The sequence below is a fragment of the Crassostrea angulata genome, chromosome 10 (genome assembly GCF_025612915.1).
Source record: "Crassostrea angulata isolate pt1a10 chromosome 10, ASM2561291v2, whole genome shotgun sequence".
NCBI classification, from domain to species: Eukaryota; Metazoa; Mollusca; class Bivalvia; order Ostreida; family Ostreidae; genus Magallana; species Magallana angulata.
Window position 1 is genome coordinate 49,299,215 of NC_069120.1, and position 20,342 is coordinate 49,319,556.

Consider the following 20,342-nt stretch of genomic DNA (forward strand, 5'->3'; position numbering starts at 1 on the left):
CTAGTCCAAAGTTAAGGTCATAGTTAAATCATCTCTTCTTGTATACAAACAAATGATACCCATTCAAGGACATTTGTCTGTATTTATCATGAATGAAAAAATTTAATTTGAATATAAATTATTATACCCCCGTTCCGAAGGAGAAGGTGGTATACTGTTTTACCCTTGTGTGTCTGTAACAAAAATTTCTGTTGCATTTTTCTAAGCAACTATTTATTGCAGATGCTTGAAATTTTAACACTTTTTGTTTTGGCATGCCATATCGTGGGATTTATTTTTGTACCAAAGGGATTTCAACTTCCTGTTAAATGACGACTGTTTATTTTTAGCCTAAATTTACAAACAAATTTTCGTCAAAGATTTCTCAGCAATTATTTATTGCAGATGCTTGAAATTTTAACACACTCTTTGTTCATGCATGATGTATCTTGGGATATATTTTTGTACCATTCGAATGCCAACTTTCTGTTAAATGTCGACTTTGCTTATTTTGCATATTCACATCAGAGTGGGGGTATCACTAGTGAGCATTGGCTCACAGATATCTTGTTTTATAATAAAAAGCTAAAAATTCAAAATAAAAAAAAAGATCTTTTTCTTCTTTATTGTTGATGATCTCCAAAAACAAAACCATAATAGTCATTAACAATGTTTCAGGTTCATCTAAATGTAAATTGTCTTCCTAATATCAACAAAACAATGGCGTGGAAAATTTAGAGAGTTACAGTGAAAAGGACACATTTGAATTTGACTAGTCAGTACGTAGAATTTAAGACATTAAGAGTCTATTTTTTTTATTTGCAAGACAGCAAAAACCAAACTGCATCATACACAAAAATTACAATTGCATTTCTGCCTAAAATACTGAAGTATTTTACGAGATAATCATCTCATTGAATTTTTATGAAACAACAATTGATATATTCACAGAGCAAACTTAAAAGATTCTTTAACATGTAAAATGTGATTCATAAACCAGAAAGATTCTCAAAATCAATGCACTAAGTAACAGAAGCATGATCATCCCTCAAGCATTACACTGAACTTTGATCGTATAAATCAACAGTTGATGGAAAAGCTTTAAATACTGTTCCTTCTCTCTGCTGCTGTGGTCCAGGTTTCACACACTGATCGTCCTAAACACATTGAATCCACTGTGGGCGGTGCTGATGATGACCCCCGGGAGCTGAGGATGCCAGTGTAACTCCTTAATGTCTGTCTGTCCCTGGTGAATAAACAACAGCTGAGGGGGCACACTGGGCTCTTCCTCCCCCTCAGCTGTATCGGCTTCTGTACTGTCTTTTTCTACGGCCAGGTCCCAGATCGAGATCTGGTCGTCTGATCCCGAGGCAGCTAACACTGAGCTGTCGTTAGGGTTCCACTCTATAGAAGTAATCGGGGCGGTGTGGTGTTTGAATGAGGCCACTGGTTTTCCATTCTGTTGATAAAATTCGAACGATGAAATATGTATTTTGAACGACCGGATACTAAAACGAGGAACATGCATTTTTAAGAGAAGTTCTCTCCACCCCCTCCCAAAAAAAACTATTTTTGACAATTATTTCAAATCCATAAAACATTCAAACATCTGATCACATATAACATTAATGCCAAATTAATCTTCTATCCCATCATTCTACCACAGAGCTTCCTGACCTTGAATTGCCGGAGGTCCCAAATCTTTATTAAACCATCATCTCCTCCTGACGCGATGAACGGTTCTTTCCGGTTCCAGTGGATGACGTTGATGTCTCGGTCGTGGGCGTCTTTAGCGGTGATCATACAGGCCTTGGTGGGGGCTGCCCGGGCATCCCACACTCGAATTGTCCTGTCCACAGAACAGGAGGCAAACACCTGAAGCAAAGACGGCCACAGATCATCATCAATGTCAGACAGGTTTGTAGAAGGACAAATATTAAAATTACTTTTTAATCTTTGTACAGTAAGATACTTTTAAGAAAGTGCCACGGACAAACAATTTTGACTCATTTTTTATCTATCATAATTTGTAATACATGATAGGTTTATAATATGATTTAAGACTTGGGAAATGAAAATGACTTGATTCTAAGTGTAAGTTAATTATAAGGGTGTTCCCTGTAACCCTTTTTTACTGTATACATACATGTAGTTACAATGAGAGCTGGGATACTAAACAGATGATGCTTACATTGGCTTCATTCGGTGACCACTGGATGTCCTCTACAGATGAGGAGTGGGCGTTGTAAGGTCGCTGGTCAACATGCCAGGTGCCCCCTTCCTTCATGGTCCATAAGTGGATATTTTTGTTACAATCTCCAGTAGCTAGGCGACCTGAAATGCATAGAAAATGCATGTGTTCTATTAAATATTAGTTAGAGTTAAGTTGTATTGATTTGATTTAACATGGAATGTTGTACCAAAACTTAGTTTTATGGATCGTAATTGGATTCTGATCAAAATTGTAACTGTTGAAAAACCTTTAATAAAAACTTCTGAAAAGTCATGTTATTGTGATTATAGCATCATTTTGGATTCATTATTTTATTGATTATAAGCAATGATATATGGATTTCTTATTCATAGGAATTCTTTAAAATTCAAATTTGTTTTTGTAGCCAAATCAAACACTTTGAAGTTAATATGATATATCTAATTAAAGCAAATTTTTGACTACACAGATAAAACATGGTATGTACATGTAGTATTGTGAAATACAAATATACACAATTATAAGTCTCTGCACTTTTATGATAAATTCTCAAGTGTTAACCTTGTGTTGTGGGGGACCAATCAATGGCGAATCCTTCCACCTGATGTCCCTTGAAAGTAAACATTGGGGGAGGTGATTCCTCATTTCTGACATATGTGGACATAATATTTGAATCATTCACTGCATTCAGTGGGCGGGTCAAGTCCCAGATGTGTACTTTGCCTTTCTCTGACCATGTGGCTGCCACATGCTTCTCACCAATAGTTGTTGCCTAATCAAATGAAATTTCAGGATCAAAATTAGAATTTTCAGAGGCAAAAAAAAACCCAACAACAATATACCAAAAAATGACACAGAAATGTTTAAATTCATGTATTTTAAAAAAGAATTTTTATAAAATTGGTGTTTTACCCTGATTCTATTGACACAGCCTGCATGCTTGACAAGAGCAGTCTCTAGCTCTGGTTTGCTGTCTTCATCCTCATCACTTTCTGAATCACTTTCTTCTGCATCTTCATCTGATTTAGGTTTTGATGTTCGGTGAAGGTTGCTCATTTTGATGACAATGACATGGTTCTGTTGACCTTTGGCGCTCTGTGATCCAGAGACTGCATAACAGGTCAGGGGGTACTCCTCTCTCTTATCACCCAAAGAATCAGAAAGGGTATCAAAACTCAAACAAGGTGCTCCTTTAATACAAAGAGAATCAATGAAGTACTAATAAAACATTTACTAGAATAATACAAAAGATCTGAAAGTGATACCCCCATTCTTTATGTAAATAAATAAATAACAAAAGTGGACATTTATTTAAACAGGGAGTTGAGGTCATATATGTTAAAAATGAATCTCACCAAATAACATGCCTTAATCAGCTGTTAATAGTATGTTAGAATTTCAAGTATCTGCGATTTTAAAAAAGGTATTTATAGTTGTTAAGAAAAAGTACGACAAAAACTTAATTAGGCCAAAAAAAAAAATATGTGTGTTTCCGGTTTCCCGACCGACCCTATTTTTTATGCGCCGACCCTAACACTTTTTATTCCAAATCCAGATTACCAACCGTAATTGGTTTAAACAAAAGAGTCTTACAAATCAGAGTTCAAAAAACGCTTGTAACTATTCAATAGAAAACACCACTCATCAAAGCATTTTAAAGATTTCTAAGTGCAGATTGACAGTATGGATGAAAGTTATCCTTGGTTATATTAGCTAAATTATCAATGCAATAAATAGTTTCATAGAGCAGTGATGTGTTTAAAATTAATATAAAGATGTACAAGAAAAAAGCAGAGGCAAAGTTTTTTTTTTTATATTTCTGGGTGTGGAGACTGCAGACATCTTAAGTCTGTGAATAGGCCCAACAATCATTCACATTATAAATATGATTCTAAAATGCTGCAGTTCAATTGCAAATGAAATTAGTCTTAAACCATTAATTATGGTTTTTTAAAAATTTTTTTATGAATTATTGAAAAGATTTGATTCTAAGGCTCTCGTCTAATCAACCAGAATTTCCTCTGTTTCTGAATTCAACACTTACAGTTACGATATTAATGTTTACTGTTATGTCAGTTGACCAGGAAAATAGAACTAATAACCAATTAATGATATATTTGTGGTAATGAGTATTATAATCTGTTAATTTATAGTGGCTGGCATATTTATATTTTTTATTTAGGCCACACCAATTTGATTTCTTGGTCTTCGGATTTTAGTCAAAAAAATATTGGGGCGAGCGAGCGATTTAATAATTTTAAAATTAAAATACCGAAATTTGAAAATTTAGGAGCGACATAAAAAAAATAGAGGCGAGCGATTATATTTTATTTTAAAATATCATTATTTTCTTTGAAATACATGTAAAAATCATTATTACACTGTACTAAAACCACTGTGCAATGTCTCAGATTATACTTTCACACCCTATTAGTCAAAATTGGAATTATATGACAATAATGGTTTGGGCACATGTATACAATATGAACAGCTTTTACCTTCGGACAAAATAATGAAATAAATTGTTGGCAAAGAATGCACACTGTTCTATTTGTTACAATTTCTTTTCATCATGAACAACATTCAACAGTTTATCTTCTGCACCTCTTGGGCAGAAATTTTTTCCCCCATGTTCTTGCATCTTTGCCATTATTTTTACAAATCTGGCATATGGGTCTAACAATAGAATATTGCTCAAATAAGCCAGAAATGTAAGGGTCTGTATCATCTAAAAGACTGTCAACACTTCCGCAGTGAACACAAACTGGAGGTAAGTAGTGCTTTAAGGAGGTTGAGAAATAACTTGTTTCCACTTCTGTTGTGCAGTTTATGGCCTCACGAACAACCATGCCTGGATCTTCCACATCCTCTGCTACCATGGGGTCTCCACATGTGTAAACATGATCCTCCTTTAAAAGCAGCAACAGTTCCTCCTACAAATACATGACATCATGAAAAAAAAGTTTCACAAATCTACTTTAATATCAACTTAAATTTAGCGTAGTTAAAACTGCAGGTACTGAAGGCCTCTTAAGCTTGCTAAACGAGACAGTGAAGCCACCAATAACATACAATACTAATAACTTACTTGTTCACAGGTAAGCTTTTTATCACTGTAGACACATCTTGGTTTTGAGCACTCTCCAAATACAATAACACCACGAACTTTTTGGGTCTTAAATATATCTCGGTTACGCCTGTCGTTGGCAGTGGCAGGATCATCCTGTACTTGAGCACTCGGCCTGTATGTATCGTCTGTTACTTGTCCATACACCTAATAAATTTAATAGATTTAGAATCATATACTATAACCCATAAACAAAGTTCAAGATATTAATTCAATGCCTTATCAACATGAACGATTTTAATGTTCTTTTTCATTTTATCTGATCTTAATATGTTTCGGAATCCTTTGAATGAAAAATTATGCCTACCTCCTCAAAGGTTTGATAATGGCCTTCTCCACCAGGAACAGGGTCAGGCAGAAAATGCAAACTCTGGAATTCAGCAACAGGAAGCCTTGGGGGTTAATAACTGTGTAATAGGCACAGTTATTGCACTTTTTCAACTGGAACATGTAATGACTACTCTTTCCATGGTCTGCCAAGAAGGTCTGACATTATAATGCAGGTGTTACTGGTATATAATAATTTATCTCTATAATAACTGTGTTGTAAAAAATATGATGATGTGGTAGTATGATATTTTTGCTACCATGCATTAGTAAAGCAAAAGCGTTTTTGGTGCTAGTACTACATGAAGCAGGGTTAGCGTGGTTAGGTTCTTTACATGCTGAGGAGCTGGTTAATGCTAGTTGCTGTGCAATAATATAAATTGTACAAACTTACAATTAAATGAAGAGGTTATTTCTGAAACGTCCATATCAGCATTATCTGCGATGATGAATTGGGCATTTTGTCCTTCACGCAGACGAACTTCCACATCGAATCAACAGACAAGATAATGTCTTTCGATTCCACACACTTTTCAAACAACTCGTAGAATTTACCCCCCGAAAAGTTGGTGACTGTATTTGCCAATAAGTCAGTGCCTTCCTGATCACTTATTCTGACCACAAGTACAGGCATTTTTTAACTCTTGAACGTTTGTAAACCACCGCGAAACTTCGAAGAAATGTTCAATGTAAAATCGAGACTTTCACACGCGGTATAAAAAAGCTTTGATTTCAAGCGCAGTCATGACTAAATAAAAAAAAATAAAAGTAAAAACCGAAAAATGGAGCGGAAAACGGAACGAAAATTTCCGGATGCGGGATTTATTTTTTAATATTATTTTTTAAAAAGTCATAAAGAACGTGCGCGCTGATCCGGCGACCAAGAAATCAAATTGGTGTGGCCTTACATGAAAATAAAATCTTCGTATACATTCCAAATAAACCTTAGATTTAAGAAAGCTTTAATTCTGTAACAGTTGTCTCTATCCATGATTGCTCCACCTGTAAAATACATTCTTATTGTATAGAAAGATCATATATGCTAGGAAAGGGGAAAACTTAAAAGCTCATTTAAAAAAAAAAAAAAAAAAAAGCCGACCTACCTACCCTATTTTAAAATTTGATGAAATAGGAAACACACATATTTTTTTTTTGGCCTTAATATTATTGTTACAGACAAACAGACACACAAGAGTAAAACAGTATATACACTCTCTTTCTGAGCGGGAATATAATAACATGACACCGCTAAAGAAAAACTGCTGCGCTTAAATAAAATGATACTTGAGTGTACCACTGTGCATAACCCCATAAAATATTGCATATCCTCAATACAGTGTACACACTGGTGCACAGGTTTTCCTTCAATGTCCAGCTAACTTTATTGGACGATTTCCGTAAAACTTTTATTTCCAAAACCTTTAAAAATGTGTATTAACAATGTAAGAAACAAGTTCATAAAATTGTACTATACCAGTTTGAGCCTGATGATACATGGTGTAAGCAGACTCATCGAAAACTAATTCCTCTCCTTCTGCTATCGGATCGCCTGGAAGATAAACCTTTTTCTCCTCAGACTCCTCAGCCATTTCTTCGTCATCTTCATCTTCGTTTACCTCTTCGATGTCTTCCATTTCGTCGTCATCATCCATAATTTCATCGTCCACATGGTCCTCCTTGTTATTGTCAGCCATTTCTGAAAACGTGCTTCCGGCGAATTGACCAATCAAAAGAGGCGATAGATAACGAGACTCCTTCGATACCCATAAACAACATGGCGGAACAGGTCTGGAATGATAGGTAAACAAATTTAAACATCAATTATTTACGCTTTTGAGGCATATTTTTGCATTATTATCATGCTACATAAACCATAAAGGCTTCAATTATCAATTACCACATCAAAGACTTTCGAATTTAAAGAAATGGGGATGAAATGAAGTATATTTTTGCGTGTTGTTTACAGTGCATATGGAAGTTTCTATCCGTACTTGTGGAGAGATATACAGTAAATATGTGCTTAATTGTGACGTTTAGGTTTATATAGTTAGATAACCAAGACTTATAACAAGTACTATGATTGTATATGCTTAGCACTAATCGAATAAGTACGTTTAATATGCTATTTGTCAATCGTCACCTCAGATTCTATTAAAATCGTAGTTGCTGTTATACGTAAAGTGAAAATAAATGTTTATGTGGATTAAAAAAAAAATGATTATTTTAAGATGTAGTGGCACAGTATGTTCACTAACAATTGCGTGATTATAAAACTTATTGACACTCGTAAATGTTATGTTCACAAGTGTATATAATGTATGTGTGCTTGAGTAACATTCATGAAGAGAACAAAAATTATGTGTGAGTGCTTGAGATTTTCACATTTGTTGTTGTTATTAGATTAGAGATTTTTCTTCTTTTTTTGACACTTTTACAACATTTGTTTAAATCAAACTGTCAGAAAACTTTTAAATTCTTCTTTCGTTATCTCAGGTTATTAAAAACTGTGTTGGCATTTAAGATATCAATATTTGCCTTGGTTAAACCTTGCTTTATTAAATTACTAGATGTTTTAAATGTAAACTCTGCAAATTCAATATACCGGGAGGTATATAAGGTAGATATATAAAACAGATCTTGTCAATTTTAAGATTCAATGTAATTGCTCAATTTAAAGCTTCAAAACATATGATTTTTTATTTGGCTAAAACTTTAAAGTTTGATTTATCAAAATACTTTACATTTTTTGATTCAAGCTTTGAAAGTCATCATCATTGGCTGAAATAAAATACCTGAATAAACAGTTAGATATAAAATATTAATATACAGTAGACCCCAGATGATAAGATGTAACTTGAATGTTCAGACACAATTTGATGTGCTAGCTCTTGCATGCAAGTATTGATTCAATGTAAAACGTGAATGTATTGCTTAAAATAACTTCATATACATGTATAATAGTCTAAGTTTCAAACACAGCAAACTTAAAAGTGTAATGTAAGCAATTAGAAAATAAACAGTCTAAAATTTCCAGTGAATTTTAGATTTCAGAAACTTTTCGTACATGTTTTAGGAAACTTTTAGGCAAACATACTGCTTCTGCTTGCATGTATCAAATTATTAATCATTTATGAAATTTAAGCAAATAAATATAATGGACAATATTGTATATACTTACAAACAATTTGCCAAAGAGTATAGTCATAATGCACTATGCAGTTTTTTAAATGCACTAGCAAACTGACTTGCACATGCATGCACTTGAGGAAAATTTTAAAAGTTAACATATATTTCACCTGCAACCTTATTGGTCCATTAATGATACACATGTACAGTACTGCTGATCTAGGTTTTTTGGAGCATTTTAAGTGAAGTTGTCATATAAACATTAAGGGATTACAAGATAAAGTGTGACAGGGATGTTTGACTGTAGTAATTAAGTTCAATTTAGTTACTGTAGATTGGCAAATAATCACGATGGTTTTAATTTCACTATGTTCGCGATTTAACATTTTCCCGCGAAATTAAACCCATCGTGAATACTATCATTAGATTTCAAAAACATTTCAATGCTTATATTCTGATCAATTGATTTTTTAGCAGCGTGAAATTAAAACCATCGCAATCGGTACTTTAATAGAAATCGTGAAATTTTAACACCCTGGAATTAAAACGACTTACAATATCTTTATATTCAAGGCATTTAAGTTTCATGGGATTTATAGTTTTAATAAAACTGTTGAAGTGAACTCAATTTGATGATACACATCAAAGAGATGTATCAAGAGTCTCCCACTATAGAACAAACAGTAAAAATCAATTGAATTTTTAGAATTTTAAAATCAACAATTAAATAACCTACATCAATTTACATGCAGTATCTATGTAAATAATTTAATTAAGAAATAAACAGCAATCTAAAAAGTTCACCAGGATATGAAGTTGATTGGTCACGTGATCAAATCCTGTAAAGCCCAAAGGGCTTCTCGGTAGATTTGATCATGTACCAACCAACTTCATATCCCAAAGAACCTTTAATGTTTGAAAAAGACAAATTGTCCATAACTGTTAAAATTACCAAGATTTTAAGTTTACAATAATCTAAGCGATAAGCGTGTGATATGATCATTGTGACGTCATGAAAAAGTTCATATAGAATTGAAAGTTTTCACTTTTCTATAGGTTAATTCATATAAGGAAACATATTTGCAAATGTAAATATCTTATTTTGTGAACCATGTGCCTAATACATGTATAAGAATGATGGTTCTTAGCTGCAAAAATGTACTAGTAACTCTTTGAGTTTATTAACCGTATTGAAACATTTTTAACCCTATAACACCCCCCCCCCCTTTCCACGCCCAGAACCTCCCCGCAAGAAAATTGGGGATTATGGTTTTGGATATATCTGTGTATATTTAAATTGTAAAGTTTAATGATAAATAAACAAAACAAATTTATAATAACTCGTGCATCAATCTTTAAGGTCATTAAAAGTTAAAATAACGGTATGAGAAAAAAACATTTAATACTTTATTCAGTAGATGCAAAGATTGAAGTAAATAATAGCTATGTCCTCACTGACCAGTGTAAAAAAACAACAATCCTCAAGGGCTCTAATCTATTTTCTATTGTCTCTTGTTTTCTGCCTACCTATAGCAGCATAATGATTTCCACTATTTCATTCAAACTACTTTATAGATTTTTCTTCATTTCCGTTTCTAAGAACAACAGTCAACAAACTTGGTGCAATTTCTCGTGTGACATTTTTACACAGGATGGAGTTTTGCATAATGTTGTCTGTGACAGTAATTGATTTTCAACTAACACTTAAGCTGGGATGCACAATATTGTAAAAATCAATCCGTTTATGGTAACGGCTTATGTGGATGTTTTCTCTCTGAGATTTCCTGAAACAGGGCTCTCTCACTATATTGACTGGATTGTTTGGGATTTAAATTTGCAAATTTCTGTCTTCCTTGTTTTGTCATCGAACTCTTTGATCCTTTTCCAATCAGAGTTAAGTGCTTTCCTCATCAGGTGTGGAGGAGTCTGGGAGCTTGATATTGGTATTGGAATAATTAGAGGGGGAGGAGTTGACAGATATCTAGGAAGAGGTATGAATGGTCCAATGATTGGATTTCATATCACCTGAAATCTTCATTATAGATGTGGTCTCTAAATGGAAAAGACAGAGAAAAAAATATCATGGAAGCTGTAATTTTGAGATGATTTTCAACCACCAAACTTTCAAATGTGAAGGAATACTTGCCAAAAAAAACCTAGCCATTAGATCTGAGGTTTTATTTATTTGTTTCTTGAAGTTCAGCTGGCACAGTTTTGATATTTAAAATTTTGGATTAACCTCTTCCACTGGTTTCAAAGAGATTGTTGATCTTTTTAAGCATTTGTTTAAACCAAGCACTTAGTTGGTGACATTTGTGCTATGCTCTGTTCTGAACACACCACCAAATAAAAAGGAATTTCAAAACGCTATCATTATTAAAATCAGAGAAGGGAAAAAAAACAACAATCCACAACTTACTTAATGTGTCGTCTCCAGAATTTGAAATTACGGGGATATTATTGATTCAGTTTTAGAGTGAAATATTCATGATAAGACCTAAGGTCTTTATCTATGAAATCATTATGGATGTCTATATTTTTACCAAGGTGAATTTTACCTAGTGAGAACTTTATATGCAAAAGGGATGACAGCATATTAAAAAAGAATGCAAAACAGTGTGCTCTGGAAAAAGCTGTATCATAACCCCGCCCAATATGTTAAACCAAAAACAGAGCCGACGGTGCCCGTTTCTGCTCGCCTGGCAAGAGAGACCACCCCTGAGGACTACCGGCGGGGAAGGGGGTCACAGACAGACAGGTAACTGTAATGTAGGAGAGACAAAGGTCACAGAAAAACATGTTGTTGTAGGAGAAAAAAGGGTAACCATCCCAGACAGAAAGGTTATTGTTCAGGAGAGTAACTAGGGTTACTTGTCACAGATAGAAAGGGAATAGTGGGAGAGAAGGGGAAATTGTCACAGATAGAAAGGGAATTGTGGGAGAGAAGGACTAATCATAACAGATAGAAAGGGAATTGTGGGAGAGAAGGGGAAATTGTCACAGATAGAAAGGGAATTGTAGGAGAGAAGGACTAATCATAACAGATAGAAAGGGAATTGTGGGAGAGAAGGGGAAATTGTCACAGATAGAAAGGGAATTGTAGGAGAGAAGGACTAATCGTAACAGATAGAAAGGGAATTGTAGGAGAGAAGGACTAATCATAACAGATAGAAAGGGAATTGTGGGAGAGAAGGGGAAATCGTCACAGATAGAAAGGGAATTGTGGGAGAGAAGGGGTAATCATCATAGAAAGTAATTATAGGAAGGAATGGGTAACCATTATAGATGGAAAAGTAGGCATGGTAAGAAAGCTGGAAGGGTTCTTGTCTTGCTACAGACTAGAATGGTGCTCTGTCATTGGTTGGTATGCATCATGTGATTGCTGTCTAAATTTCAGTAGATGGCGAGTAACTAAAGTTAGGAGTGAGTGCACCATTGCAGATGGAGCTTCTTTTTTTTTGTATTGTATATTTCTATTTTTAAAAAGTTTTGGTCCTAGATAAAACATTTTTAGGTTTTTTTCTCTTTGTTGGGCTGTTAAAACCATTTAAAGGCAAGGGTTAACTTTTAAGCATCTCCTATATCCAAGCTAAGGGTTTCAATACACTATGTTCAAAATCCTTGGCTAGTTGAAATGCTAGTTTTGTATTTGAAAGGGATCACAATTAAACTGAAAATTTTAAATAAGAGAAGTTACGGTATTTTAAAAAATGCAGGAAGGTAAAATAGTGTGCTGCAAATATAAAACATATAGCATGATGGTGGTCTCCTCTGGGAAATCAATGCAATGGTCTGTTATTACAGGGTATGCACTATGCATTGTATAAAATTGGTCTTTCAATCAGTGAAACAAATTTCATGTAGGTCTATATGTTTCATTGTGAACTGGCATATTGTATTTGTTGCTATTGGAGGTTGTATCAATATGTCTTCATTGAAAACTAATGGTTACCTATGCAAAAATGATTGTAGTAGAACAACCTGATTCTGTAAGAAGTCAATAACTGCAGTTGAGAACCATTTTGGATTGAACTCGGAGAATTTTTATGCTGCAATTGGGAATATATTTTTCAGATCCTTTGTAAAAAAGTAAAAGTCACATGATTACCAGAAAATTGGGGAACTCTATGGATATTTTATAGTTATTTTATTAATTCATGAAAACTAAACAAATGTTTTCACTATGATATTCTACCTTTGACAGCCAGGTATATTTATAATTCCAATCAATTCATGAATATTTCAAAGTTTCCCCCTAGCCCAAATAAAATTCCTAGATGTATTCTATCAAAGCCAACAGAACATGGAGTTTGTTATCAGTTTTATGATTGAAGTCTATAGCATAAGAGAGATTGCAACATCAGTGAAAGATGTCAAAGGCGGTACTCTGAATTGATGATGAGACAGATTCCTGCTTTAAATGTCCAATATGTCAATTTATTCAGGGCTATAATATATAACAGACACTGGGGAGCAAATTGTGCTTTGTTGGGCATAGCTATGCTATGCATGCAAGATTCAGAGAACTCTTTCCCCTCGATTGTGTTGCATCATTAATTATTCCCTTGCACATTTTTAAAAGTTTATACACAAAGTTCAAATTTATTTAGTTCTCATTAGAGCCCTAATCTATAATGTTGATATGAAATGGTTCAAATCATGTCAATATCTATATATCAACCAGTCTCTATGAAATTATTAGGAATATACTATGTACACCAATTACTACCTTTACTATATGTTTCAAACGTCATTTACCAAAATAACCTTATTTTAATACCTGTAAGTTGATTGACTTTAACAGCTGCCCTTCCCTATGGATTATGGTTCTATATCTTAATTGAAGATCCTTGATACCCGAAAGGCAGCTCTATATATATTGATTAAAGTCTACAGATCAACTTGTGAAAATTTGCTAGGTTATAGAAACATTTTATGAAAGGTTTGTGGAGTTAGATACAAAAGATTAATCCTTTCATCAATAAATTGGAGACCCAAGTTTTCCCGAACACAGTCCTGGTATATAATAAAATGGATCAATTTGTCTCTGTTTTATATTCTTTTAGTTCCTGCATGGCTGAAACTTATATGGGTTTCCTATATTTGATTTCAAACTTTGATTGTGGCAACTCGGTGTTTTCACCGCAGGTTATGTGCATTGTATTTTAACATTTGAGCTTTAACGCAAGGTTTTCAGAGAACTGATAGAAGTTTATAATGTCTCCTTGTGATCATGCATGCAACAAGAATAATAATATCTGATAAAACTGGTAACTAATGGTATTTGATTTTCACTTCTCTAGGAGCAATACCCCTAAGCTAATGTCAGTGTTGGTTCCTTATATATGTTACACTGTGTATGTCTTTGACCCTTGAAGCATTAAACATGCAATGTTGAAGTCATCGACAATGTCTCCTTTATTCGACTTTGAACCCAAATCTAAGGTGTGATAAAATCTGTTACCACTTCTTCTTGGATTTTTTTAGAGTAATATTTAACTTAGGTTTTATTTTTTATTTTCCAACTTCAACTTACAGAATACCCAGAACATTAAAGACATAGCTTTTAAATGTGATGGATAACTCTGTTTATTTTTTACCCAGACAACAGACTATCACCTCCAGCAGGTAAGGGTCAAAGTTGAAGGTCATATAAGTATTCTCTGTTTTACTTTGTTACCTTTCATGATTTCTCCTCTCTGAGTGGATGACAAAGAAAATCCAGGTAACACGTACATCTCCTCACTGCTGTTTCAGACATTATGCAACCTGTTGTTGGTCTGGATTTTGATGGCACTGTCCAACACAACTAAAACACATTGATCAATGAATCACTTCATAACAAACAAATTAAGTATATTCATTATGTTTATTTTGATTATTTCATTTATACAGATAGACTAAATAAGAACTTAATTTTTATCAATTTCCTGTAATTTACTGATACATCTTTGAATTTAAGATAATTGATCTAGTGTTAACAGGAAATGCCTCCTCTTCAATTTCGAAATTTGAATTTTTTAAAGAATAACTGTTCAATATACCCCATACATATCATTAGATTAAAATTAACCATGTGTCAACTATCAACTACAGCATACCTCTGGATCAAATTAATGAGTCTCTTCAAATTCTTAAAAAGATCCAATCCTGCATATTAAGATATGTAATAGTGTTCACAGTAGTCTTAATAAGTAAAGTTCAATCTTTTATTATAAACATATGCTATTTTCCCATGTGGTATTTCAAACCCCATGTTACAATTCTTGACTTTTCAATTATGGCTATGGTCCATTTTCTTTTGTATCGTTAGGTAGCTAGACTGTATGCTCACTCATACTGCTTGGTAATATTCTTATAATAGAATTCAATATTTAACCATTATATTATGCTGGAGGGTTCATTATTTGTTTCTTATGTTTAGTCGATGGAGTCTTTTGAATTTTGAATAATGCTGTGTGGTTGAAGAACAAAAAGGAACTTGGAAAAAAATTGATTATTGCTCTACAGAGTTAGTTCATCAATTAAGCTTTTGGCTTTGAATTTGCTAAGAAAACAGAATAATGCATTGAAACTTTAAAATATCAATACGTGTAAATAATTAATAAGTCCCTTCCTAACTGGCTTGCGTTTTGTTACCATAGCGAATCTGAGACCATAGTTAACTCGATCCACTTAATTTGATGGTGACTTTTGGAAGAATTAGTCTGAAATATGTGACAGCAGTGTAAAACCACTGAGACTGTTAGATTAAACTGATGTCGTAGTTGCTGCAACGTAGTAATTAGTTTAATTAGTGCGTCGGGTGGCAAGGCGATGAAGCGTAGGCCTAGCATAAGTCAGTATTCGGAGGAATACCCGAGCGATGGAGAACCCACCGCCAGGAAGGAGTACGCAAGCCCCCCACCCCCCTACAGGTCTGATATCATTTCTGGCTCAGTAATCGCAGCTTCTAGCTGTCGAACAAACACAAAACTGTTATTTTGTATGGTTATCTTCTTTATAGATCAAACAATACTTTCAAAGTATGAACTGGTAGTCAGTCACTAGTATTCATTTATTTGCAATTTCTGTGTTGGAATTTTTTTCAAGGTATTGCTCTTAATATTGATTTTTTTTTCTGATATTCTGTTTCATGGTTATGAATTATAAATTTTTTACAAAAAGTGAGTCTGTTTTATCAGTATAATTATTACACAACTGATACAGGCTATTGCCAATTTTCAAACTTTTTGTGCTTCGTAAATTATGACTTACTGATTTTTGTTTTGAAAGCTAGATTTATATTAGAACTGCATGGTATCTATAATTCAAATGCAAGTTTTATGATATACATGTATTATTTAAATGATGAACACATATATTAATTAGTAAATTTACACGGAACTGACTAATAATTCTGTGTGATCATTAACTTTTGAAATAAGACTGCATAGTACTTAACTAACCTTGTTATATGTTCTATCCAGAGTTTTTACATTAAACTATTAAAAACTCTTTTTAATTATGTCAATGAACAAGTAATTTTAAGCGGCCCACAGTAATTTATATTTAACACAGTTAATGCTAATTTACTTTCTATTTAAATAACTATAAAAGTAGATTTATGATTTAATCATTTGCAACTGTATTAAAAATGGTTTAAAGACATTTGTGAATATGAAAAAAAATGAAAATTTATATAAGACTAAAACAACAAATGAAGAAAATATTTAAAATTGAGTTTTCCATTCAACGGAGTTATTTTATCTCCCTTTAATTATCATCAGCCGACAATTAGTTATAAATGTTTATGCTCATTGCTACTTGGTTTGATTTGCAAGTTGATGTTTTCTTATCAAGAATATTAATTAAATTCATAATTTTTATTGAATTCAAAGCATTATACACAATGTGATAAATGGAGTGCTTTTTTTAGGCCGCCTGTTGCCACACAGTTTCCGTCCAAATATGCCTATCTTCCTGACATCAACTCGCCGCGACCTCCAGATAGAAGTCTGGTTCCAGTAAATGGACGGAAACAGAGTCCAGCTGGATATAATCCAAATCTTGACCTAGATGCTGATGAGCGAATTCGACAACTGGAGGTCAGATTAAATGTCGCAGAAAAATCAAACCGAGCCCTCTTGGAGGAAGTGCTACGATTACAGGGTGATATTAAGACTGCGAATCGCAGAAATGACGAAGTGTTACGGGAGGAGAAGGGCTCGCGACACAACCTTGAATCCGCCATGAAAATAAACAACGAACTTATCACACAGTTAAGTGCTCGAATCAAAGAAGCAGAAGACAAGTTGTCTGAGGAGAAGTCTGCGTTGAGCTCACTTGTCAATCACACAAAAGGGGTGGAGCAAGCTGTCAAAAGCAGTCAGAATGAACTGATAGCCAAGAAAGATATCCAATCACAAAAGTAAGGAAATCAGTCAATCAGTTGATTGAATTCACTCTGTTTCTTGTCCTATCAAGAATGTTTCAAACCATTATAACTTATAGTAATTTAAGATACAATCTTCACTAGCCAAGGGGTTACGATGACAGCTCCTCTTCTCTGCAGCCTAGTAATGGAATGAATTTGGCTTGCAAAGGTGGCAAGATAAACATATACTGCATGAGTACAATTCATTTAAATCTCTAGAGGCAATTAATATTATAAGTAAATTTTTAGATTGGTAGAAATGAGGGCAGAGATGGAGGAATTACAAGGAGCTAAAAATCAACTGGAGCGCATCTGTTTCTCTATGGCTGATGACATCAGAACGCTGAAGATGAAGGTAGACCAACAGTCTGCTGAAATAGGAACAGTGTCATCAGACATGAGGAACAGATCCAAAAAACTAGAGGATGACAACAGAAATCAGGTAAGATCCAAAGGAGTTCCGAAGGATGCTGATTGCATAATGTATATATACATAATATATAATTAAAATGTTTGTTTGTGTTGTAAAAATGATAACGTACTGAGATTTATTGTTAGTTCTTATCCAATGTCTCTAATAAAAACTGTAATTATCTCAACTTGCCTTTTAATCTATCAGAAATTTTCTTCTAACTATAATATAATTAATAGAAGTGAAATTGTTGTTGTGACATGTACAGAAATACCACAGTGTGATGTAAATAAGAACTTGTCGTGTTTCTCCTCTATTCACATCTACACATCACTCCCAATTGAAAATTCAACACATCAGAGCACTGTTATCACTACAGGCACTTTGAATGCACATTCAGTGTTGTAAAATCATGTTGATCGAAACATATTATTTGATTCTCATTTATTGAGCAATTAAATTGTTTTAAGGATAATGTTACATAATTTAAGCAATAAAAGTTGAGCAATCTAGGGAATGGTGTCTATAAAAATAAGATCTATATAAATATGTATGTCTTACTATGAAATATATTTCAACTTTGTGAAATCAATGTCCAACGTCTTTCCCGTATTTAGTTTGTGACAGTCAAGTTTCTTACTTTAATTTTTTGTTAAACATTTGAATTTGTGCATCAAGTAAATCCATGAAATTCGGTGATAAAAAAAAAAAAAGACATCAAAACCACAATATGATACCTTAAAAAAATCCATTTTTTTTTTCTCGAGTCACAAAATCTGCGAAAAATTGTAACCTTTTTTTATCAAATCGCACCAGCCATTTTTGCAATTTGGAAATTTTCTTATAGCAAACAATCCCAGATATATTATAATTACCCATATTATTTGCGATGTAAAAATTACTGTGGAAACTGAAAATAAGATAATTGTATGCGAGATAACCTGATATATGGTAGAATTTGATCAATTGATATCTACATACACATGTATGCATTATATTACCGGTAATCAGTTCTTAACTACAGTGAGCATGTATTATCAATTTACAATAACAATGCCATACTTCAGGGTAGATGCACACATCATTTCTTATATCATATAAATTCTTCTGTACATTTAGCCAACAAAATAGAGATTTGTTGTTATCAATGTCTGCAATGTGAGCAGATTTTGAGAGATTGAATAATGTTGTTGTTTTTGATTTCCTTAATGTTTATATAATGTTTCTGTATCTGGTAATATTAACTGCAATCAGGCTGAGGAGGTAAAGAATTCTGTAGTGTAACGAGTCCAACAACAAAGATCTATGTCCCCTTTGTGCTTCATTGTTTAGGAGCAAATTGTTTTTATAATAAATAAAATCTTTAGCCCAGACGAATTTTTTTTTTTAAAAGCCTTCAAATTTATATGCCTTGAGCCATGTTGAAGAGAACTTTACAACTTATCTGCTTGGTTCAATGCATCCCTGAAGATATTCATTTAATTTAAAGGTTTATTCTGCGGTTATATTGGAATTTAGTGCTTGACTAGATCTTGATTTTGCAAATTATAGATAAAGTTTGTAGTCTAGTGTAGATATTATATCATCATGCAGACATTTTTAGAGCATTAATGTTATTATTTTTTTTTCCGAGGAAAGTAAATTTTCCTGTATCAATTTATTAAAAAGTCTTAATTTTTAGCCTCTGCTGAATTCAATTTTAAAGACACCCTTTTTTGACATTGAATTATATTTTATTTTTAACAGAGAGTGAGTTCAATGCTGTATGGTATTACTGATTCTTTTAATTGATATTATTATATAATATAGAGATACTTTGTATAAGAATTTGCAAGCACTTAATGCCTTTTGAAGAATTCAGGAGATTTTAATGTAAGAAAGAATCATGGGGTTTTTTCTCAATCTATTTATCCTTCTATATATTTATATATCCATCATTTACTAGTAAACTAGAAATACAGTGATTTTCCACAGCTTTCATTGTGTATCTCCTTATTGTATCGTGACACAAGCTTTCTGGAGTCATGTGGTGTATTTTGGTCACTTTCATGTAATGTTTTGACTTTTAGGTTACACAAAATCATTACCGTAATAACATTACGATATCATTTGTGCTTTAGCTTTGAATTTTCAATCACTTTTATTCCTTATTTGGTTTAATTTTGGAAAGTACGATAGGAAAGCTCTTTTTGGTTGTACATGTTTAAATTATGTTTGATTTGGATTGCTCAAAAAGTTATCAGAATTTCAGGTTATAAAACTTAGTTCCCAATTTTAATAATATTATTTTAAATTTTCAAGCATAAAGGTTTGTTTTTATAATTAACAAAGAACATTTGATATCAGCTTTAACTGTAATGTATACTTGGTTTTAGTTGGATACACTGCGGAAGACATCAACAATTCAGTCCCAGACAGAGCAACAAACTACACAACTCAGAGGCCAGGTGGAAACCAGGTAAATGTAGTTCAGGTGAAAGTTTATAGATAAAAGACAGAATCAGGTAAAAAAAAGAAAAAGAAAATGAGTGAAAATACTAATGACAAATCTTTAATCAAATGAACTATATGTGCATTAAGAGATACATGTCTGTTACAATTATATAATCATCGTTGGTGTTCCTTTCACAGATTATCAGAACTTCGTGATGTCTTGGTGGATGTACGGGCTAAACAGGAGTCTGAGCTCAATGAGAGGAGAACACTAGAGCAGCAAATGTCCAAAAAGTAGGTCAAATCACAG

At 33.2% G+C, this 20,342-nt stretch overlaps 2 protein-coding genes and 1 long non-coding RNA gene across 14 annotated transcripts in view; 1 reads left to right on the top strand and 2 right to left on the bottom strand.

Annotated features, from left to right (window-relative positions):
* Window positions 1-585: 585 nt before the first annotated feature.
* On the bottom strand, window positions 586-7,339 carry LOC128164666 (glutamate-rich WD repeat-containing protein 1-like). Its single transcript, XM_052828639.1, has 6 exons — window positions 7,120-7,339; window positions 3,104-3,381; window positions 2,753-2,963; window positions 2,171-2,313; window positions 1,657-1,854; window positions 586-1,438 (listed from the first exon to the last, which is right to left on the bottom strand). The coding sequence occupies exons 1-6, from the start codon at window positions 7,337-7,339 to the stop codon at window positions 1,121-1,123; spliced, it is 1,368 nt and encodes a 455-aa protein (XP_052684599.1). The 3' UTR covers window positions 586-1,120.
* Window positions 5,142-6,381, bottom strand: LOC128164667 (uncharacterized). Its single transcript, XR_008240980.1, has 3 exons — window positions 6,040-6,381; window positions 5,626-5,804; window positions 5,142-5,465 (listed from the first exon to the last, which is right to left on the bottom strand). It is a non-coding gene; the product is annotated as an uncharacterized LOC128164667 (long non-coding RNA).
* Window positions 7,340-7,397: 58 nt separating the features above from the next.
* LOC128164664 (serine/arginine repetitive matrix protein 2-like) overlaps window positions 7,398-20,342 on the top strand; it is a 29,944-nt gene continuing 16,999 nt past the window's right edge. For 4 of the 12 annotated variants that reach the window (XM_052828627.1, XM_052828626.1, XM_052828629.1 and 1 more), the window contains exons 1-6: window positions 10,213-11,529; window positions 14,376-14,399; window positions 16,690-17,181; window positions 17,437-17,629; window positions 19,975-20,057; window positions 20,231-20,326. In XM_052828627.1, the coding sequence (XP_052684587.1) occupies window positions 11,378-11,529; window positions 14,376-14,399; window positions 16,690-17,181; window positions 17,437-17,629; window positions 19,975-20,057; window positions 20,231-20,326 (1,040 nt within the window). In that variant the 5' untranslated portion in view covers window positions 10,213-11,377. Of the gene's footprint in view, window positions 7,446-7,611; window positions 7,654-10,212; window positions 11,530-14,375; window positions 14,400-15,430; window positions 15,689-16,689; window positions 17,182-17,436; window positions 17,630-19,974; window positions 20,058-20,230; window positions 20,327-20,342 lie in introns of those variants that run through there. The other 8 variants (XM_052828634.1, XM_052828635.1, XM_052828631.1 and 5 more) reach the window with 8 other exon arrangements.

Bases quoted from the DNA above. Each gene is read 5' to 3' on its own strand.
- LOC128164666 (XM_052828639.1), bottom strand. From the start codon at position 7,339: ATGGCTGACAATAACAAGGAGGACCATGTGGACGATGAAATTATGGAT. The intron at 2,314-2,752 runs GTTAACACTTGA...TATGCATTTCAG, and splicing joins TTGGTCCCCCACAACACAAG to GTCGCCTAGCTACTGGAGAT. The intron at 1,439-1,656 runs GTCAGGAAGCTC...TTTTATCAACAG, and splicing joins GGGACCTCCGGCAATTCAAG to AATGGAAAACCAGTGGCCTC.